Source organism: Balaenoptera physalus (assembly GCF_965194825.1).
Source record: "Balaenoptera physalus genome assembly, chromosome: 20".
NCBI classification, from domain to species: Eukaryota; Metazoa; Chordata; class Mammalia; order Artiodactyla; family Balaenopteridae; genus Balaenoptera; species Balaenoptera physalus.
The window spans coordinates 56,517,436-56,538,113 of NC_138901.1; the positions used below are offsets into that span (position 1 = coordinate 56,517,436).

General features: G+C 47.6%; 2 protein-coding genes across 22 annotated transcripts in view; one reads left to right on the forward strand and one right to left on the reverse strand.

Annotated features, from left to right (window-relative positions):
- The window catches only part of NAA38 (N-alpha-acetyltransferase 38, NatC auxiliary subunit), a 24,273-nt gene extending 12,804 nt beyond the window's left edge, over positions 1-11,469 (reverse strand). For 2 of the 3 annotated variants that reach the window (XM_082441855.1, XM_082441854.1), the window contains exons 1-2: positions 11,326-11,469; positions 9,376-9,473 (exon numbers count right to left, since the gene is read on the reverse strand). The gene's annotated coding sequence lies outside the window, so the exon portion shown is untranslated. The remainder of the gene's footprint in view (positions 1-9,375; positions 9,474-11,325) is intronic. The other variant, XM_082441856.1, reaches the window with a different exon arrangement.
- Positions 10,924-20,678, forward strand: part of CHD3 (chromodomain helicase DNA binding protein 3) — a 25,237-nt gene continuing 15,482 nt past the window's right edge. For 7 of the 19 annotated variants that reach the window (XM_082441811.1, XM_082441829.1, XM_082441822.1 and 4 more), the window contains exons 1-10: positions 10,925-11,231; positions 15,785-15,897; positions 16,381-16,551; positions 16,791-16,915; positions 18,186-18,469; positions 18,693-18,823; positions 18,984-19,134; positions 19,312-19,505; positions 19,824-20,057; positions 20,256-20,459. In XM_082441811.1, the coding sequence (XP_082297937.1) occupies positions 10,958-11,231; positions 15,785-15,897; positions 16,381-16,551; positions 16,791-16,915; positions 18,186-18,469; positions 18,693-18,823; positions 18,984-19,134; positions 19,312-19,505; positions 19,824-20,057; positions 20,256-20,459 (1,881 nt within the window). In that variant the 5' untranslated portion in view covers positions 10,925-10,957. Of the gene's footprint in view, positions 11,232-14,636; positions 14,810-15,784; positions 15,898-16,380; positions 16,552-16,790; positions 16,916-18,185; positions 18,470-18,692; positions 18,824-18,983; positions 19,135-19,311; positions 19,506-19,823; positions 20,058-20,255; positions 20,460-20,678 lie in introns of those variants that run through there. The other 12 variants (XM_082441815.1, XM_082441816.1, XM_082441818.1 and 9 more) reach the window with 6 other exon arrangements.

A 20,678-nucleotide genomic window follows, 5' to 3' on the forward strand; every position in this document is an offset into this window, starting at 1 on the left:
CAGGTTCGATCCCTGGTTGGGGAACTAAGATCCTGCATGCGTCGCAGCCTGGCCCAAAACTGGAAAAAGACAAAGATAACAATTTGGGGCTAAATCTTCCTTTTCTTCTTCTTTTTTTTTTTGGTCACACTGACCAGACCCTAACCCCTGCATCGGGAGCACAGAGTCTTAACCACTGGACCGCCAGGGAAATCCCTTCCTTTTCTTCTTAAGGTATCCCCTTTACTCAATGAATAGCAAAGGAAAGGATTTAGCTAAAAGGCAGCAACAGAAGTAAGTATGAGCAGATGTGAGATCATAGACTCACACAGATCACAAAGACTATTTCAGGAAGGGGGTGTTCAAGTTAAGAACTCAGAAATTTCCTCTTAATTCAGTAACCAGGTTGTTGGTCATCTTGTGAAAGCAGTTTCTGCAGAGAGGCTGGGCAGAGGGTTGGAAAATGAGTAGGCAAGTAAAGCAGACTGAGTGTAAACAATTCTTTCAAGAAGCGTGGCTGTGAGTGGGCACAGCGAGGTAGGGTGGCAGCTTACAGGTCCAGAGTGTCTCTTTTAAAGTTGGGAGATTTGAGTACATTTAAATGTGGTTGTGAAGCAGCAAGTAGGATGGGAGATAAAGGAGAGTTAGGGGATCACTGTTAACCATTACACCCTGAGAAGGTGGCAAGGCTGGGAGCCAGAGCCCAAGTGTAGGTATTAGCTTCGGACAGGATAGAAGGGAGGAAAGGACAAATATGAATACAGTTAAAAATGTAGTCTTAGTGTCAGTATTTCAAGGGAGTTCTCATCTGATGATCTGTCTCCTAGAGGGAGACGATAAGATGTTCTACTGAAGCATAAGGTGGAGGAGGTTTGAGGAATTTGAGGAAGGTTTGAAAAAGTCACCATGGAGAACTGAAAGGAAGCTGACTAGGAAAAAGGATTTCTGAGCAGGGACACTAATCTGGAGTGGTCATGGTGTTCCTGACACCATGTGGTCATGCAAAGTGCTCCTGAGTGTAAACAGACAGCCGAAGTGATCCAAGGTTGGGGGTTTGCAAGAGGTAAATAAAGAGGGTGCTGAGACGCAGGCAGCAGAGTGGCTGAAATGACAGACCATGGAATCTAAGTTGGACAGGGAAGGAGGGGAGAACATGGTAGAGCTGATTAGGAGAAAATGGAAGAATTAAGGGATTACAGGGTCTCATGGGTCCAAGAATAGTGAATAAATGAGAGAGCTGGAAGGATAGAAAGCTGTAGCCAAAGTAGGAGGCTTGAATTTAATATTTCAGAAGAGGTAAGAATTTACTATTTCCTAGAGGTGGGAGAGAGAAGTGGAATGGTGAGAAAGGTCTCTGGTTACAGCATCGAGGGCAGGACTGAGCCAAGCGTCAGTCTTCAACGAATGAGGGGAATGATCAGGAGGAAAGCAGATGACAGCCAAGGAGAGAAGTGGAGGGGTAAACAGCCGGACTGCTGGAGCCTTAAAGAAATAGGGGCTTTTCACACAAGATGAGAAACAACCTTGCAGAAAAAGAATTAGATTCCTTCAGATATGAGGTCTGTACCTATGTTTATTTTCCATATTACTGTGTTTTAAACTTTTTGGGACTACCAAACTTGATGAACAAATGTTAGATACTATCTCCTGTTCTCTCTCTCTCCATATATTTTTAAGATTATTTTTTTAAACTTGAAAAGATTTTTAAATTTTCATTACAGAATATGTGTTACTTACAGAAAGTTCCAGGTAGAGAAGCATAAAGATGCAAAACAAAAATCACTCTTATTCCTATCACTCAGCAGAAACCAGTATTAACATTTTAACCACTTCCTTCTAGTATTTTCCTACATGGTTGTGATTATACTACATATATGGCTTTATATTGTTTTATGCAATTAACATTAGATCATAAGAATTTGCTCATGTCATTCTGTCAGTGGCAAAAGGTCAACAATCAGTAAATCCAGGTGAAGAGTATATGGGTATTCACTGTACTTCTTCAACTTTTCTGTAGGCTTGAAGTTTTTCAAAATTAAGAAGTTACAGGTGGGGGGGAGGGATAAATTAGGAGTTTGGGATTAACAGATACACACTACTATATATAAAATAGATAAACAACAAGGACCTACTGTATAACATAGGGAACTATATTCAGTATCTTGTAATAACCTATAACGGAAAAGAATCTGAAAAAGAATATATATATAAGTATATAACTGAATCACTTTGCTGTACACCTGAAACATTGTAAATCAACTGTACTTAAATTAAAAAGAAAAAAAAGTTACAGGTGGGAAGGGAACTAATCACAAAGAAAAAACAAGTGAATGATAACACAAGATTCAGGATACTGGTAGGGCAGGGGGCAGGAGAGGAATGTGAAATATGGAAGACCATTACGAGGCTTCAAAGATGTTACTAATGTTATATTTATTAAACTGATACTGAATACATGTGTTCATTTTAATATTCTTTGTGGTTGATGTATGTTATACATACTCTTTTGGACCTGTGAAATAGTTCTCAATAATAGATATAATTTTTTAAATTAAAAACCTCCTTTCTGGGCTTCCCTGGTGGCGCAGGGGTTCAGAATCTGCTTGCCAATGCAGGGTACACGGGTTCGAGCCCTGGTCCAGGAAGATCCCACGTGCCGTGGAGCAACTAAGCCCGTGTGCCACAACTACTGAGCCTGCGTGCCCTAGAGCCCACGAGCCACAACTACTGAGCCCGTGCGCCTAGAGCCCATGCTCTGCAACAAGAGAAGCCACTGCAATGAGAAGCCCGCGCACTGCAACAAAGAGTACCCCTGCTCGCTGCAACTAGCCTGTGCGCAGTAACGAAGACCCAACGCAGCCAAATATAAAATAAATTTATAAAAACAAACAAAACAAAAAAACCTCCTTTCTGTCATGAACTTACCACTCCAGCTGTATGAGGTCCACATACTACTTGCTGAATAGTTTCTTACTCAACCTAAACTGCCCTTCTTCCTCCTCTCTGCTATATAGGTCTTAGTTATGTTTTGGGGCCTACTTCAAGTACAACTACATATGAAAGTCCTTCAGTCCCCCTCCCCTCCCCTCCCTAAGAGCTCTCTTCTCTGAACTCTGATTTTTACAGCCCAAAGCAATCATCACTACCACATATCCTTAATTAACTTTTTTGTGTGTTTATTTCTGATCTCAAATGTCTCTCCTCCCTCCACCTAACTAATCCCTTGGTCACTAAAAAATTTTCAAGTTGCTTTAAAAGATGCACAATGAAAAACAATGAAAAAATATGTTTCCCTTCCCAGTGGTAATGACTACAGTTTCTTGTGTATTCTTCCAGGAATATTCTATGGAAATTCACATTTTTTTTCCCTTTCATCAATGGTACCATATTATACATGCTCTTCTATAACTTTCCTTTCTTCCCTTCATATTTTAATTAGTTTTTAAATCAGAACCTCACTAATGTCCTCTAAAGTCTAACTACATTACACACATTGATTATACTTTGCTTCCATACTTTTCTCCTCAAAGAACGAGAAATTAGTGAGGCATGATTTCTTTAGAGAAATCACACTACTTTTTGTCCCATTTGGCTTCATTTGTTAATGTAATCATGAGGCTACATAAATTTGTTTACACAAGTAAATACTGTAAAAATTCAAAATTATCAATAAAGCTAAATATCCCCCTTGACTATTATTTCCCAAAAGTAACCACTGTGACCAATTTGGTATGTATATGTCCAGAATTTTTAAAAGAAATTTATATACATATAAATGTATCTGTAGAAACATAGTATTGTTTTTAGTTTCTCTGAACATAAATGATATCATAATGTATATACTGTTTTGCAGCATGCCTTTTTCCATTCAACAATATAGTAAAGAATCTTACTATGTAGATGTAACTCATTTTTCTTGACTGCTGTATAGTTTATTTAGTTATTCATTACTGTTGGAAATTTAGAGTGTTTCCAATTTTTTGCTATTACAAACAACGTTGTAATGAACATCTTTGTATGTGTCACCTCATGCACGAGTGTGATGACTATTTCTGTAGGGTAGATAAGAGGTGGAACTCTGTATCAGAAAACATGTAAGTTTAATAATGTACTAGATAAATTAAGTTGACCATTGCCAGTTCTGTAGTATAGCTGTTATAAATAAGTTATACATGTGACCATCAATTTTACGTATTAGTTCCTTTAAAACCCTAGGACATCCATTGACTTATAAGTCATTTAGTATATAGAACAAAGAACAGCAGACTAGAAATTGGAAGATACAGGTTCAAATTCTGGTTCTGTCCCTAACAACAAACTTGATCTTAGGCAATCCTTTCAACATCTGGGCCCCAGTTTCTGTACCTACAAAATTAGATTAAAGTGATGTTTCCTAAATTATGGTACCTATACCACTGGTAGCATGCAAGATGCTTTTATTTTTATTGACTTTTAATAATTATTTGTATTTTAAAATAAATCAGGAAAATTATAATTACCTTATCAAATCAAGGATTTATGGATATTATTTCTTAGTTATATAAAATTTGCTTTTTAAAGGACATTTGTTTAAGTTAAAGTGAATTGAAAAAGGAAAATAGTATGCATATAATAGTATAGGTGGCATGTAAATATGGCAAGTCATGACTATGATACGTGAAGGACTGAGGTTTCTCACTTCATGAAATCTAGAAGAGGTTAGATTAAAGCAGTAGATCCCAGACTTTTAGATTACAGTGACCAGTAAAACATTAAAAAAAAAAAAGTTAGTGATCAACATGGAGTTCCTGACTTTTTATTGCGCTAATTAATGACATTAAGAACAAAACCAAACCTATATACCCATCACCATTACTTAACAGAAAGATATTAAAAATATTATTTTGTAACTATAAAACAAGTACCTGTACAACAACTTTTCAAGTTGTACAGAAGTATAAAAACTCATTTTCTTTCTCCTTCTCTCTCCCTATAAAATCTATCATGGACATCCTTCTAACACAGATCTACCTCATTTTTAGAACATTTTAAATAAACATAATATACTGCTAAATACATTAGCATATATATACATATATATTACATATTTGTTTCATATAAATATAGCATATTACACATTTTATATAAAAATATATGAGAAATATATAATCTCAGAACAAAGGACAGAGCTCCCCAGGAAAGGACAGGTGGCAACCTTACTTAGCCATCTAAACACTGGTTTAGATGACCTTCTATCTCTAAAATTCCATGATTAAGCCTCGAAAATCCTCAGCATTTACATGCTTTTCATTATTACCACTAACTTCTGTATTTCAAAAGATAACTAGGAATCTCTTTAACATCTCCTTCGGTAGAAAATCACAGACTGCAAAGTGCTTTTTCAGTCCTTTGATCTTGTTGCATGAGTTCATGCCTGTGCTCTATCAATCATTCTCACTGGTTCCCTACATCAGGGTTTTAACCTGGGCTCCATAGGTTTCAGGATAACATATGTGGTATTTTGTGTAGATACTGTTTTTCTGGAGGAAGGGGTTTATAACTTTCTATGATCCAAAAAAAAGGTTAGAAACTATAGCTTTGGATGTTTCTAGCTTTTTTTTTAAATAAATAATCTTATTATTGGCTTGAGAGTCCCTTACAATTTTTTTCTTGTTCTTTTTTTTTTTTTTGCAGCAGCAGGGGTTGGCATCTAATTTCTGGTTTGCATTTGACAGCTGTATTCCTGAGTTCCTGTTCTCACTTTCTTAATGGTCTTCTCATTAAAAACAAAAAAATTCTCTCCTTCCAAATAGTTATACGGTATTTTAATTTTTTATTTTATTTTTATTTTTTGAAGTACAGAAAGATAGAAAAAAGCAGAGTGGTGCCCACTTTGGAACTGACAGGCAGGGACACAGGCAGCTAGAGAGAGCAAGACACACAGGCACATATAAAAGGCCTCAGGACAGACAGAATAGACAGCTAAAAGAAACAGAGAGGAACCTGGAAACACAGAAGGAGAGACACAAGAACTGAGCACACAGAGAAGAAGCAAGGCAAAAAAACCCAGACAAGCTGGCAAGGAGAGAAAGGAGAATTAATGACAGAGAGACAGAGAGACAGGCAAGATCACCAAGAGGGACGCAGACAGACAAACAGAAAGGGGGAGAGAGAGAGAAGAAAAGCAGACAGAGAAAGAAAACAATAAACAAAGAAAGAAGACAAAGTGATAATAGTGTTTTATACTACACAGTGCATTATAATTTATAAAGTGCTATCACATACATTATTGCAGGCAGGCAGGGAGAATCCAGCAGACAGATGGGGTGATGGAGGGATACAGGCCAATCAGACAGAAGAGAGGGAAGGTGGCCAATCAGAAAGAGAGGCTAGAATGGAGCCCAAGACAGACAGTTAAGAGGAAAGACAGAACGAAGAAAAGAGAAGTGAGAGAGGAAGAGAGGGAAAAAGAGGAGAGAGACAGAGATAGAGGCTGAAACAGTTAAATTCAGGAATACAGGCAGTGAAAAAGCAAAAATGAAAGAACAGTGCATTGTGTGTAGAAGTTTTATCATCATCTTTCTGAAGACACCTGGATAGAGGGTGTTGTCTGTGCTTCCCCCAAGGAGTCATAACATCTCTAAGGTGGCATGTGATAGGAGCCAGAAGGAAGGATGAAAAAGGGAGAAAGTTTTAGTAAGAAGCAGAGTTTTTTAGACTAGGAGGAAGACAAACTTCTTGGACAGGCCTAGGTCAACAGCCTAAGAGTACTGCTGAACCTAAAAGGATCTAGATTCATATTCCTTTAAAGAATTCATATAAACTGGGAAAAGCAGAGTGGGCCCCTATCTACTCCATGGGCATGTAAGCTCAGCTTACAAACCATCTGTACTTATTAATTGTTCCTATATTTACAAGGTATTTTTCAGTACTACCAGTGCTTTCATGGTTTTTCTCAATTAATACATAGTTCAGTGATGAAGAGACCAGCAATGGCGTGTGGTCATCAGGACAACTCCAGACGCAGAGCAGAACAGGATATTAGGAGAGAGCACGCCCTTCCTAAGCACACCTCAGGTCCTGGTAGTAAAAGCGTGTAACTAGCAAGCAGTCAATCAAAAAGACAAGTACCATAAAACAGAATCAAAAAAACAAGAAGCAAGAAATGGCAAGCCCAGTGAAATAGGAAGGAGGACTGACAGACTGACAGAGGAAGAAGCATCCAGCAAAACTGGGAGAGAATTTGGAAGGAGTGCAGCAAAAAGCAATCAGACATATATGTGTAGACTCTTCTCTCGAACAAGATCCAAGAAATGTGTAGTGACTACCTCAGAGGAGAGGAAGTGGGGGCTAGGAGGGAGGCTTGCTCTCATACAGGATACTTTTAGTACTTTAAAAATTTTGTACCATGTGTATGCACTATCTATGTAAAAGCTGATAGAAAAAGGAGGAGAAAAAAAGCAAGCAGCGATGTGGACAGCAAGAGCCAGCCAGGCAGACAGATAGCAAAAAAGCAGAAAGACAAGGAGAGACTGGGAAAATGGCAAAAAAGCAGAAAGACAAGGAGAGACTGGGAAAATGGCAAAAAGATTGAGGCAGGCAGACTGTGTGAGGGGCCATAAAGATAAAAAGAAAAAGAAAGAACTGAAACAGAGGCAAGCAGTGAGAGAAGGCAGGGTAGGGGATATGGCAAGAAGGCAGGTAAGACTTTGGGGCAAGGGGGTCACTGACAGGTCTGTGGTAGCGAGACTATCAGCATTGATGGGATGCTGGAATAGGGGAAGCCAAGGGAGAAAATGCTGATAAGCAGACACACTAAAAAGATACAAGCTTTAAACAGTAGGACAGCAGCAAGCAAGTAGAGTAGACAGGCAAGAAGACACACATAAAGGGAGGCCAGGAAAAAGCATGAACTAAATAGACACAAAGAAGAGAAGGAACAAGTAGAAGGCAAGATAAGAGGCAAACCAAGACAGGGAACCATGGTAGGGACTGGAAGGTAGACAAACCAAGAGACGGAGACTAAAAAAGTGATAGAGTCAGGCAGGCGGGGAGACAGATGGCTAGAGAGAGAGTGGTGGGCAAACAGCCAGAGAAGCAGACAGACAACCAGAGAGAGAAAGAGGCTGCCAGCCAGTCAGGGAGGAGCAGACAGGCAGGCAGGCAGGCAGGCAGACACCATAATAGGAGCAAGCAGGTAGAGAGGCAGGCGGAAACAAGGATAGAAGAAGAAAAATCAAGAGATCAGTAGGGAGAGAAAAGAGAACAGGAGATGCAGGCAGGCAGAGGGGGAGATGGACAAGAGGGAGGATCAGGCAAACTAACAGATCCACATGCAAAGCGCACTCGAGAGAATGATGAATGTTTGTACAGGGATGCACACAGCCACCTTTCGCCCCCCACACCTGCAGCTCATGGCACATGTGGCAGGCAGGCAGGCAGAGGCGCTCAGCACAGAGGGAGAGGGCGCAGCATGATGCGCAGGGCTGCCCACATGCACGTGGGGACACTCTTCCCAGACACACACAGAGAGGCCAGAAAGAGGGGGAGTCAGGCACACATGAGGAAGAGGCACACGCACTCAGAGCCTGGAAGACAGAAGTAAACAGAAAGAAGACAGAGATGGAAAGTCACTTAGAGGTGACAGAGCCTGAGAGTCAAGGGATGAGAAAGGACAGTCTCGGTAAAAAACAAAGACACACATACACAGAAGCCCATGTACAGAAAGAGTGGGATACCCAGATGAACTAGTACACAGGGACCGAGAAAGAGGACATAACAAAATCAAATGGAAGAGGAATAGGAGTTACACTCAGTACCGGAATGATATGGGAGCAGAAACAAGAGAACTCCAAAGTCCAGGTTAAGAAAAAGATGGAAATCAATGTTCAATAAAGAGCATTAGCTGGGATTGGGGGGTGGCACATCAATAAAGAATATTTAAACCTTGTAAGCAAAAATATGCCCTGTCACTATTACTTTCTGGTTGCTGCCTACCTACCCCTCCTTCTTAAGGTACTCCCAAACCCTGCAGGGGCTGCTGGGTGGCTGGCAGCTATACTCAAGAGACAGAGAAATAACCCAGGAGAGAAATGATTCCACAGGCATGGGATGGGAAGCAAGGAAAAGGTCAAAGTGAGATCAAAAGAATGGGAGGAAACTGTAGTAAGAAAAGGGTGACAAGAACGAAATAGGGTTGAACTGAGCTATTTGCCCTTCTTCCTTTGCTAGCATTGCTGAACTGGCAAGTTTTATTTTATGACTTCTCTGACCAAATCTCTGGATGAGAAAACTACTTGTGGACTCCTTTTCAACCTTCCATCTGATTCCTGATACCACTTTAAAGATAAACATTGGGGTACAGTGGGAAACCATGGGTCAGAAAGTCAGATGAAAATGTGACTGTTAACCCCCTACCTCTTTCTTTTTCTCAGTCCCAGTTACTTCTCTTTTTCATGGTACCTCAGTTTCTTCCACTCTATCAGTGTTGGAGATCATGGAGGAAGGGAAATATACTGAAACAGGAGAAAAGAGAAAATAATTTCACAATCTTCAGACTTAAAAGAGAAAATAATTTCACAATCTTCAGACTTAACTCTTTCCCCTTTATTCTAAAAATCTGTTCTATTTACCCCCTAATTTAATTTCCCACATCAGATGAATTTTATATTCAAGTAATTGGGGGAGGGGAAGGCGAGGTAAAGGAGAAAAGAGTGAGGATAAAATTTACAATTATAAATCACTGAAAAGGCTGGGCAAAGGGGAGAATCAAACATGGACTCCTTTGAAAAAAACTCAATCATCGTATCTATTCATATCTCTCCCCCAAAAGTCACTAGGATTTCTATCACTTCTTTAAAGAAAGAAAAAAAAATTCCAGTACCCCTTCTCACTTAAAACATACACAATTAAATGCGTTTTGACTTCAATGAGGTATGTAGAAAGAGAGTTACATATAAACATATATTTCATCTTTTTCCTTTTCAATGCCTGAAGGGGAAAAAAAAAACCTTCACATCAAACCACTCCCTTCTGAAGTATTCAGAAAAAAAAAAAAAAAAAAGCTTTTCTTTAAGAGAAGGGAGGTGGGGAGGAAGAGACTAGTAAAGAAAAAAAAAATTTAAATCTAGTTGGACTAGTATCTAACTAGTTAACCTTTAACAATTTATGCTGATGTCAGACTGAGCATGAGTACTGATTAATGCCCCCCCTCAAATATTTTTTTATAAGGGGGGAGTTAGTCACAGCAGCCATTTTTGTTTTATGCAGAAATCCTTCATGCCCCCCCCCAACGCGCACACACACTCACTCACACACACACACTCAGTACACAAGGAAAATATCTCTATTAATCTGTGCACTAATCAGTTATAAAAAAGGGAGAAATTTGTGGGTTTCTGGGTAGAGGCTATGAGATGGGGGTATAACAGGGAGGAGAATGGGGGGGGTGAAAAATGAAATATTAAGCCAGCCATTTTGTTTTAAAAGGGGATTTTTTCCCCCCTCTCCCTTTCTTCACGGAGGGGGTGGCGGTGCTGCAGGGGGGGTTGTTTTAAAAATAATTTCCAGGCGGCCATCTTAGTGCCTCAGCTCTGAGAAATATTTCTGAGCGCCCCCCTCAGAATTTAAATATATTTAAAGCAACGGAGAGGGGGGTAGAGAGAAGTCGAAAACTTTTATATATATATATATTTTTTTAATCCCCTTCTCTTGTTCTCTCGGGAGGAAGGAGAGAAGAAAAAAAAAGTCCTCAATTCTCCCCAAGAAAATTTTTGGGGGTGGTTTGGCCCCCCTCGTCAGACGGCGGCCCCGAGGGGGGGTTTCGGAGGGGGGTGGCCCGGGGGTTTTGGGGGCTGGGGGAGGCGGTGAGGAGGAGGAGGACGCCGCCGCCGAGGAGGAGGAGGAGGAGGAGGAGGAGGAGGAGGAGGTGGTGGTGGTAGCGGTGGGGGAGGCGGGCGGGCGGTGGGTGGGGGGGTGGTGGGGGGGCCAGAGCCACAGGATGGCTTCCCCTCTGAGGGACGAGGAGGAGGAGGAGGAGGAGATGGTGGTGTCGGAGGAGGAAGAAGAGGAGGAAGAAGAGGGCGACGAGGAGGAGGAGGAGGTGGAGGCGGCCGACGAGGACTACGAGGAGGACGACGACGAGGGAGTACTCGGGCGCGGGCCGGGCCACGACCGGGGCCGCGACCGCCACAGCCCCCCCGGCTGCCACCTCTTCCCGCCGCCGCCGCCGCCGCCGCTGCCCCCGCCGCCGCCGCCGCCGCCCCCGCCGCCAGGTAAGCGGCCGCCGACTCCCCCCTCCGCCCCCCCCGCCCCAGACCGAGCCGGAGCCGCGGGCGCGCGAGGCCCGGGCGGGGGCGAGGCACCCACCGCGCGGCCGAGCCGAGGCGAATCCGGGGCGCGGGGCGCCGTCTCGGGCCCGTCGCCCCGCGGCGGTCCGGGCGGTCCGGGCGGGCGGCGGCGGCGGCCGCCGGGCCAGGCCTCCTCCCCTCCCCCGCCGCACCCCTCCCCCGCCGCCGCCGCCGCCGCCGCCGCCGCCGCCCGGGTTGGAGAGCGCTGGGCGCGAGCTGCATGCGCGGACCGGGCCACTCGGTCGCGGCTTTCGGGGGAGGAGGAGGAGGAGATTTTTTTTTTTACCCTCGGCGGGGAGGGGGTAGGCAGGAAACGGCCGAGGCGAAGCCAGGGCCCCCTCCCTGGCCGCGCGAGGGACCGCGGAGACCCTGGCGGCCGGACGGCGGCGTGGGGGAGGGGCGCGTGGGGGAGGGGCGGCCGAGCGGGCGCCCCTGGGGCTTCGGCCCCGGTGGGGTTGGACCGAGGCGAAGTGGGGTTTGCCTGCGAGGAGCGGACCGCGGCCCTCACCCCTTCGTCAGGAGTTGGGAAGGCCGGGGGGGGGGCGGGTGGCCATCGGACCCCCCCCCCCACCTGCGGGGACTTCGGTGCCCGCCAACTCTGGAGCGTGCGGTGGCACGTGGGGGAGGGGTCGGGTGAATGTTTGCGGGCGGCTGACGACTAGGGGCAGGTGGTGGCCACACTCCACGCGGACCACTTCCTGGAATGAGACTGGCTCCTGCCCCCTCTCTCCGGCTCGTACTACGGAGAGCAGTCATTGAAAATTGGGGACAGGGAGGAGAGAGGAGAGTGTCTGGAAAACCAGATGCCCCCAATCCCACCCCCTTTATCTCTCCTCTGCTCTGGGCTCTTTTGTGTCAAGTGCGCCCCCACCCCAAGACCCCGTCAGTCTGGGGTGGCCGAGCTGCCCAGCTGTGACTCTCACGTGGCTGCCATTCACTGTCACTCACTCTCCCGCTGAAACCACCCACACCCTGACCACGTTGGGGGGCGTGAACTGCCCACCCAGCTGTTCTGCAGCTTGACCGTCACTCAGCACCCCTCCCCGGGGATGACAAGTCACCCGCACTGTCTGGGTAGTTCCGTCCGCGGTGGAGGGGCCTGACCACTGCCTCGCGTGGGGGGCCCAGCAGTGGTCCCACTCCGGCCACCCTCCAGAGTGTTCAGATAGTGTTTTTCAGGATAGACTGTAAGCATCTTTCGGGTGTTCACACCCCCAGGCCTCTTGGTGCGGTGCAGCACATATGCACCAAACTTCAAAACGTCTAACATCATACTCTTTGTAAAACTGTCATATTGATCTGTGTGGCTTCAGTGGCAAATGTTCCTGTCTAGTTGAGACAGCCTTTGAGGAACTGTGGGGTGCTTTCTTGGGCCGGGGGAGGAGGGCTATGTGTATCTAATGGAAACAGGATAAAGTCCACCTCCCCTCCCACCAGGCTGGTCCGAAAACCGGAAAAGTTTTTTAAAAGTTATCCCAGAGAGCCCACTGATTTTGCAGAAGGGAGAAGGAATAAAGAATTGTGGGTAGGGGATTGCCTGGAAGACAGCAGAGGTGCTAAAAAGAGAGGAAGAAAGGATGTCAGGTTAAGTTAGGGCATTAGCAGCTCTCGCTTATGTGTATTCCGAACTTGGAATGTGGTATTTGGGGGGTTTTGATCCCGGATTTGGGTCTGTGAAGGGGAGGGCATGAAAGAATCTGAGGTCGAGATGGGTCTTTGTGTCAATACTCCCTCCCCTTTTCCCTTTGCTTTCTAAGCATCGTGAAATGTTTTTTAAATTGTATATTTGAAATGAAAACCCACCTACTCTCTCTCCCTGGGCAATTTTATCTCCCTTTCAGCCCTCTAAGTCAAACGAGTGACCCAGATACACCCTCTCAGATGACTTTTTGAGGTAAAACTTTAGGAAAATATTTTTAGTCTGCCCATTATTTCTGTCTACCTAAGTGTGGGCAAAATAACCCTCCTCTGAGGCAATATGTTCAGGCTGCCCTCTCTCGTCCTCCTCTAGAAGATGAATTTATACGTGTTAGAGGTTTCTATTGTTTTTCATTCTGACGGCTTTGATTCTCACCATTTTGTTTTACATTCTTACCCAAGACCAATTTTATCCCTTCCCCCCTCTCCAGTCTCCGTACATTGTTAAACGTTTAAAATAATAGCACTCGTGCTGATGGGGGAAGGGAGCAGGAAGCCAAAACCTCATTTCTTCTCCCTCCCCCTTCTGGCAAGTCTAGAGAAATAATATAACATAATATATAGATGTGATTCCTTGGGGGTGGGGGTGGGGAATGGTTGTGGGTGGTGCGGAAAATTCTGGTAGTTTCTTTGCAAAAGGTCTGAAAATACAAACCCACCCCCTGCATGCAATACGCATGTGCAGCAGACCTATTATGGTGGTTCGTTGTGGGGGAGGGAGGGGAATTTGAGAAAAAATAAATATATGTGTGAGAGATTGATGGTGAGATTAGAAGAAGAGAGGGGCGGGCGGGAGGCGAGGCTCGCTGCGAGGCTCCTCCTGCGTCCTCTGGCTCGCCAGGCTCCGCCCACCCTCCTCGCCGCCCTCCTCCCTCGCCGTCTTCCCGAGATCTGAGCCGGGATGTGGGAGAGTCTGGGCTCCAGGCCAGCATTGAGCGGCTGGTGAGACAGAGGTTGGGACTTAGATTTGCTTTCTTGCCCTCCCTTCCCTTTTCTCGCCGTCTCCTTTGCCTCTCCGCACCACCGCCGTCTTCCCAAGTTCGGGAACCTCCCGCTGGGGTGGGGAGTGGAGTTAACTGGCTGCGAGGTCCCAGGGCTTGTGTCCCACCCCCCAGCTGGTGGAGACCGAGGCCATTTCCCTGATCCTTAGCCAGTTGGCCTGCCCTTGCCTCTGCCCCGGCGGCCTCCGTTTCCATGTTCATAATAGCCGCGGTCCCTGGGGTGAGGGAGCGCGGGCTGCTGGGGCATGGCGTCTTACTGACTTCCTATCAGGGTCCCCACTCTGTTTCCACACCTGGGGCTGCCTACAGGCACCTTCCCCGCTCCCACAATCCCCCAGTCCTAGAGTGTCTTCCTGCACAAGAGGGCACAGGATGCTGGAGCTGTGAGAAGTAGCAATGAAGGAAGGAGGTGCCTAGATTCTGAGGCAGTGGAAACCAAGGCCTCCGGTGTTAATTGTGGCTAATTTTCCTTTGGCTGTTGTGGGAAGAAGGATTGTGTGTCCTAGAGCAAGGGGCTGGGCCAGGCCCAGACTTTCCCCTCCTGCACAGCTGCCTCTGCCTGAGCAAGACAGGTCTGGCGGGTTAATCTAGTGCTTGCTGGGGGAGGGAGGCCAAACAGGGCCTCATGTCTGTGTGGCATTGGTGTCTTCCTCGTCGCGGAGTTACTCTCTGTCCCCTGAGCCTCCACAGTCCGACAGGGGTCATGGAGAATGGGGAGAGGGGACATCTGGGAAGAACCAGCCCCGTTCTCTCTGACAGAGACATCTGGAGAGAAAGCCAGGGACCTAGCCCTGCTGAAAGCAGGTACAGGCTGTCCTCTGGGTTTGTGCTCATGAGTATGTGATGCTTGTGCATTTGAGAATGCATATGCGGGGTGTGTCTGTGCCCGTGTCTTTGTGTGGGTCTCCCATACTGCTTATATATGAATGGGTTAGGATGTCTGGGACTAAATTTGGAGACAAGGGGTGAGACCAGGGGACAAAAGGCAGGGTCCCTGAGTTCTCAAAGGGAACAGGGAGGAGTATATAGATTTGGAGGCACATTCCAGTCTCCTTGGGAGGAGGAGGAATGTTTAGGTAATTGTGGAGACCTTCTTCGATGGGGTTAGGGTGTGACAAAGGAGCTAGACACTATGATCCTGTGGGCAAGAAGTGAACATGCCTGACTGAGGATTTCTTTTCCTCCAGGGCTGTGCTGGGGTGACAGGAGGCTTGGTGATTATCTGAGGAAATATAAATAGAGGCCTCCCTCCTCACAGAAAGGATGTCAGGGCCCCAGGGTGTTAGTGTGAGAACCCAGGTGTCCACCTTTGGCTCTGCCTTCTCAGCATCTGGCTTAGGGAGCTGCCAGCTTGTGTCTCCCCACTCCAAGTGCTGGGGTCAGGCCAGGCCAGCAGCTGGGCATGGCTTCCCCAGTTCCTGGGCAGGATGCCAGCTGGCTAAGTGAGGGGGAAGGCAGGAGGAGCCCTGGCGGCGACTAAAAGGACCTGCCACAGTCAGAGCCCATGGCCTAGAGCCTGGTCCCTTGTTAGTAGGAGGGGAGAGACGGGAGTGGTTTGGCTGCTCTTCCCTTCTGACCCCTGACCTCCCATTCAGAACCCGAGCATCCCAGAGTACTCGAAACACTCTCTGTTTGCATCCAGCGGAGGGAGGCAAGGTTTGGAAGAGTTAATGCCGGAGTTCCTAGAGAGCAGCGGGAACTGAGGAGGTGAGGAAGGGAAGGGGCTGCAGAGACTGGGAACCTAGAGGCTTAGGTTTTCTGGTGCTCTCTGCTCCAAAGATAAGGATGACATTCGGCTGCTGCCTTCAGCACTGGGTGTGAAGAAGAGAAAAAGAGGACCCAAGAAGCAGAAGGAGAACAAGCCAGGAAAACCCCGAAAACGCAAGAAGCTTGTAAGTGTTCAGGACTCCTATCTCTACAGCTAGGCTCGGAGACCCATCCCTAGAGACCTACGTTTTCTCTGGTCTTGATTACTGTGGGGATCCTGAAGTCAGGGAGGCCTGATCCCCTCTACCTGCCCCCACCCCCGCTTGCTGGCCTGTATCTCCCAGGTCTGGGACCCTAACCTCACTCACCACAGCCTAGTGAAGAGCCCAGTTGTCGACTTGACTTGCCCTGCAGCACAGAGAAGCAGTTGAAAGCACAGGCTCTGGAGGTAGACTGCATGAATTTAGAGCCTAGCAGTCTTCTGTCTTCTTGGACAATTTATTTCGGTCTCTGTGCCTCAGTTTCCTCATCTACAAAAAAGTGGATAAAGATAGATTAGTTACTATCATAGGATTGTTGTGAAGATCAAAAGAGACGATAAATGTTATGTGCTAAGAACAGTTCCTGGCACAAGGAAGGGCTGAAGAAATTTTATTTCTTTCCCTTAGGACAGCGAGGAGGAATTTGGCTCTGAGCGAGATGAGTACCGGGAGAAGTCAGAGAGTGGAGGCAGTGAATATGGAACTGGACCAGGTCGGAAACGGAGACGGAAGCACAGAGAAAAAAAGGAGAAGAAGACGAAGCGGCGGAAAAAAGGGGAGGGAGATGGGGGGCAAAAGGTGAGTAGAATTAGGGAGTGAGGGGAGAAATCAGTATTAATGACAGGCATGAGGAGTGGGGGAGGGAGAGCCCTGGGCGAGCAGGGTGCTAAGTGGAGAGGCTGTGGTTTGTGAGGAGTGGGATTGGGCTGGGAATGGAGCAGGAAGCAGAAAGCCCAGGGAACCTGGTGGGTGGGTAGAGAGGCATGTGGGGGGCCCCAGGCTGGGCACCTGCGTCCCTGAAGCCTGGTCTCTGCCAGCAGGTGGAACAGAAGTCGTCGGCAACTCTGCTTCTGACCTGGGGCCTGGAGGACGTGGAGCATGTGTTCTCTGAGGAGGATTACCACACGCTCACCAACTACAAAGCCTTCAGCCAGTTCATGAGGTGCAGTAGGGACGGGGAGCCCTCTCGAGCAGACACTTTTAATTTGGGGGGGGCCCTGGACCCTTCTGGAATCTGATGAAAGCTAAGAAACTGCTCTCCAGAGAAGTTCACAGCACATACACATAAAATTCCACATGTCATCTTAGGGAATTCCTGGACTCCTAGGATCCAAGGACTCCAGTCAGTAACCCTTCACTGGGGGGATCACAGTACCACTGCGAGGTTAGAAAACGCTGTGGTGACAGACTCTCAGGAGGACTGATGGCCCTCCTTGGTCTAACAGTTCCAGTTTCCCCTGCCTGACTTCTCTCTAGACTGGAGCGGGGAGGTGGTATCCGTGTTCCCCAGTTTCCTTTGCTCAGTTATCAAGTCCTCTGTCCCTTCCTTAGACACCAGTATATAACGGAGGATGCATTGCTGACAGTGGGACCTGAGCTTCAGTGGCTCCCGCAGTAGAGTACAGAACAGCAGAGATGCCTTTTGGGGAGCAGGCACTTTAGCAGAGCCGTTCAACGCTCTGGAGGCAGCCTGCTGAGGTTCAGGTCCCGGTGTCATGTTGGGCAGCTCACTCGTTTGATCTTCAGTTTCTGCATCTGTAAAATAGGCACATAGTATGTACCTCATGGGGTCTTGTGGGGATTTGATGGAATGATGGATTGAAAGCTCAGCACACTCAGTGCCTGGCCCCTAGTGGTGTTCAGTCCCTGGTAGCGGTCCTTAGTCCCATTGTCTCACTGCTTCGCTACTAAAGACAGTGCTTCTGTCAGCACCGGGGTCACCCACGTCCTCACAAGAGCTTAACACCCCACCGCAGAGCAGAACCAGTGTGGCCCATCAGACTCCACCTGATGGGACCCTTCATCAGGGCCCGTGGAACTCTTTAGAAAAACACAGAGATTCATAGCAACTCCTAGTAGTATTGAGAGGACGAAATAAGATATTATGTGTGTGGAAGTGTTTTACGAACTGTAAAGTAGTTGTCCAAAGTAGAGCTTTTTTATTAATCTCATATTTTTTTTATCCTTTTTAATCTGCATTTAAATTTTATTTTGCCTTTTTTTTTTCTTCATAATTTTTTCTTGTTTTTTTAACTTTTTTTTCCTTCTTAAACTTTTTATTTCTTTGTTTCAAAATTGATGTTATTCTTCATAGGACGTATTTTCACCACCTAGGAATCCTAGCTGGTACATAGACTTAATTGGTGAGGGGAAATGACAGTATTCCCAAACCATCTGTGAAGGGTCCGAGTGTCTTGCTTCTATATTTTCAGGCCCCTGATCGCTAAGAAGAATCCTAAGATCCCAATGTCTAAGATGATGACCATCCTTGGGGCCAAGTGGAGAGAGTTCAGCGCCAACAACCCCTTCAAGGGGTCGGCAGCTGCTGTGGCGGCAGCGGCGGCAGCAGCGGCCGCAGCTGTAGCTGAGCAGGTGTCAGCTGCTGTCTCATCGGCCACCCCCATAGCACCTTCCGGACCCCCCGCCCTTCCACCACCCCCTGCTGCTGATATCCAGCCCCCACCCATCCGAAGAGCCAAAACCAAAGAGGGCAAAGGTAAGAAACCCTCTGGTTGGAACAACTGTCACCCCACCCTCTAAACCGCATGTTCTCAAATTATAGTCCAGAACTCAGCCCTGATTGTTGTAGAAGAAATGCTGTCCAGGAAGGGGTCTCAGTGAAACCATAGCCCACAGAGAGGTCCAGAAACCCTATGGCCTCCATTGTTCCTGGATGTCATGACCTCGGCTTTTTCTCTGTCACCCCACTCCTCACTCAGGTCCAGGCCACAAGAGGCGGAGTAAGAGTCCCCGAGTGCCTGATGGACGCAAGAAGCTTCGGGGAAAGAAGATGGCACCACTCAAGATCAAACTAGGGCTGCTGGGTGGCAAGAGGAAGAAGGGGGGCTCGGTGAGTGGCCCCTCCCTGTCCATTATACTTCTGGGGTGTGGTCAGGGGCTGGGGGTCCAGACACAAGGGTCCATGAGGGCAGCTGGAGCGGGAGCCCAAGGCCTGGGGAGGGGAGTGGAATCCATTTGGCCTCTCTGACAGCCACGGGGGCTATGGGCAGTATGTTTTCCAGAGTGACGAGGGCCCTGAACCAGAGGCTGAGGAGTCAGACCTGGACAGTGGCAGTGTCCACAGTGCCTCAGGCCGCCCTGATGGCCCTGTCCGCACCAAGAAACTAAAGAGAGGCCGGCCAGGAAGGAAGAAGAAGAAGGGTAAGCGGTGTCAGCTGTGTGCAGTCCTGTCATTCAGCCTTCCTTTCATTCCTTCGTTGTCTTTCTTATTTGTAGTTTTGACTTCTTTATTGAACCCTTTTCTCTTTCTCTCCCCTCCCGCATTCCGCTCTCCTTCTCTCTCTCTGTTCCCTTTGCGTCCACTGGGGTATATGACAGTCCTGGGCTGTCCTGCAGTGGCCGGGGAGGAGGAGGTTGATGGCTACGAGACGGATCACCAGGATTACTGTGAGGTGTGCCAGCAGGGTGGGGAAATTATTCTGTGTGACACCTGCCCTCGTGCCTACCACCTCGTCTGCCTTGATCCTGAGCTTGACCGGGCTCCTGAGGGCAAATGGAGCTGCCCCCACTGTGTGAGTACTGGTGCCACCTCTTACGGCCCTCAGGGACCCACCCATCTCTTTCCTCCTTGCTTTCTCTTGTCCTCTCCCTAGCCCCAGATGCCTAGGCTTCTCAGTAGCAGATGTTTAAGTGTGCAAGATCCTAGTTTGTTCCTCTCCCCCATCCCTTTGCCCCGAAAATTAGCATTTTTGGGAACTGAGGTGTCCTGTTCCTTTGTTCCCACCAGTCTTCTCTGCACTTCTAGGATCTAGCTGTCCTGGTTTGGCTCTGTCTTCCAGCCTCACTCCTTATCCTCTTTCTCGTGTCTGTGTCTGTCCTTGGCCTCCCAGGAGAAGGAGGGGGTACAGTGGGAGGCCAAGGAGGAGGAGGAAGACTATGAAGAGGAGGGGGAAGAGGAGGGGGAGAAGGAGGAAGAGGACGACCACATGGAGTACTGCCGTGTGTGCAAGGATGGCGGGGAGCTCCTGTGCTGCGATGCCTGCATCTCCTCCTACCACATTCACTGTCTGAACCCCCCGCTGCCTGACATCCCCAACGGCGAATGGCTGTGTCCCCGATGCACAGTGAGTGTGCCCATCTCTCAGGGTTTGTTGTCAGCCCCGACTCCTTCTCCATCTCCGGGGCCCAAAGGTCCGGCTCTTTCTTTCTCTACTCTCCCCCACACCTAGCCTTTGATTCCCTTGTGGGACCCCCATCCTCCTACTCTAATGATGGGCTCTTTCTGCCTCTTTCTTTCCTCTTTGTGTGCGTCCATCCTGAAGTGTCCTGTGCTGAAAGGCCGTGTGCAGAAGATCCTGCACTGGCGGTGGGGGGAGCCCCCCGTGGCAGTGCCAGCCCCCCAACAGGCAGCCGGGAATCCAGATGCCCCACCCACACGTCCTCTTCAAGGCAGATCGGAGAGAGAGTTCTTTGTCAAGTGGGTAGGACTGTCCTACTGGCACTGCTCCTGGGCCAAGGAGCTTCAGGTACAAGGGCCTCTCCTTCCCCGTCTCCTGGGACCCCATTCGCTGCCATTCTCTCTCTTGGCCCGCTGTTCTCTTGTCTTCCGTCCCCTCTGCTTTCCCTCACATTAGGGCTCTGGCCACCCACACCCTACCAACTCCCTTAGTTTCCACACTTGGTTCTCTTGGACTCCAGTTCTCTTTCCCTCAGTCTCCGTTAGATTCCTTCCCTTAGGTATAACG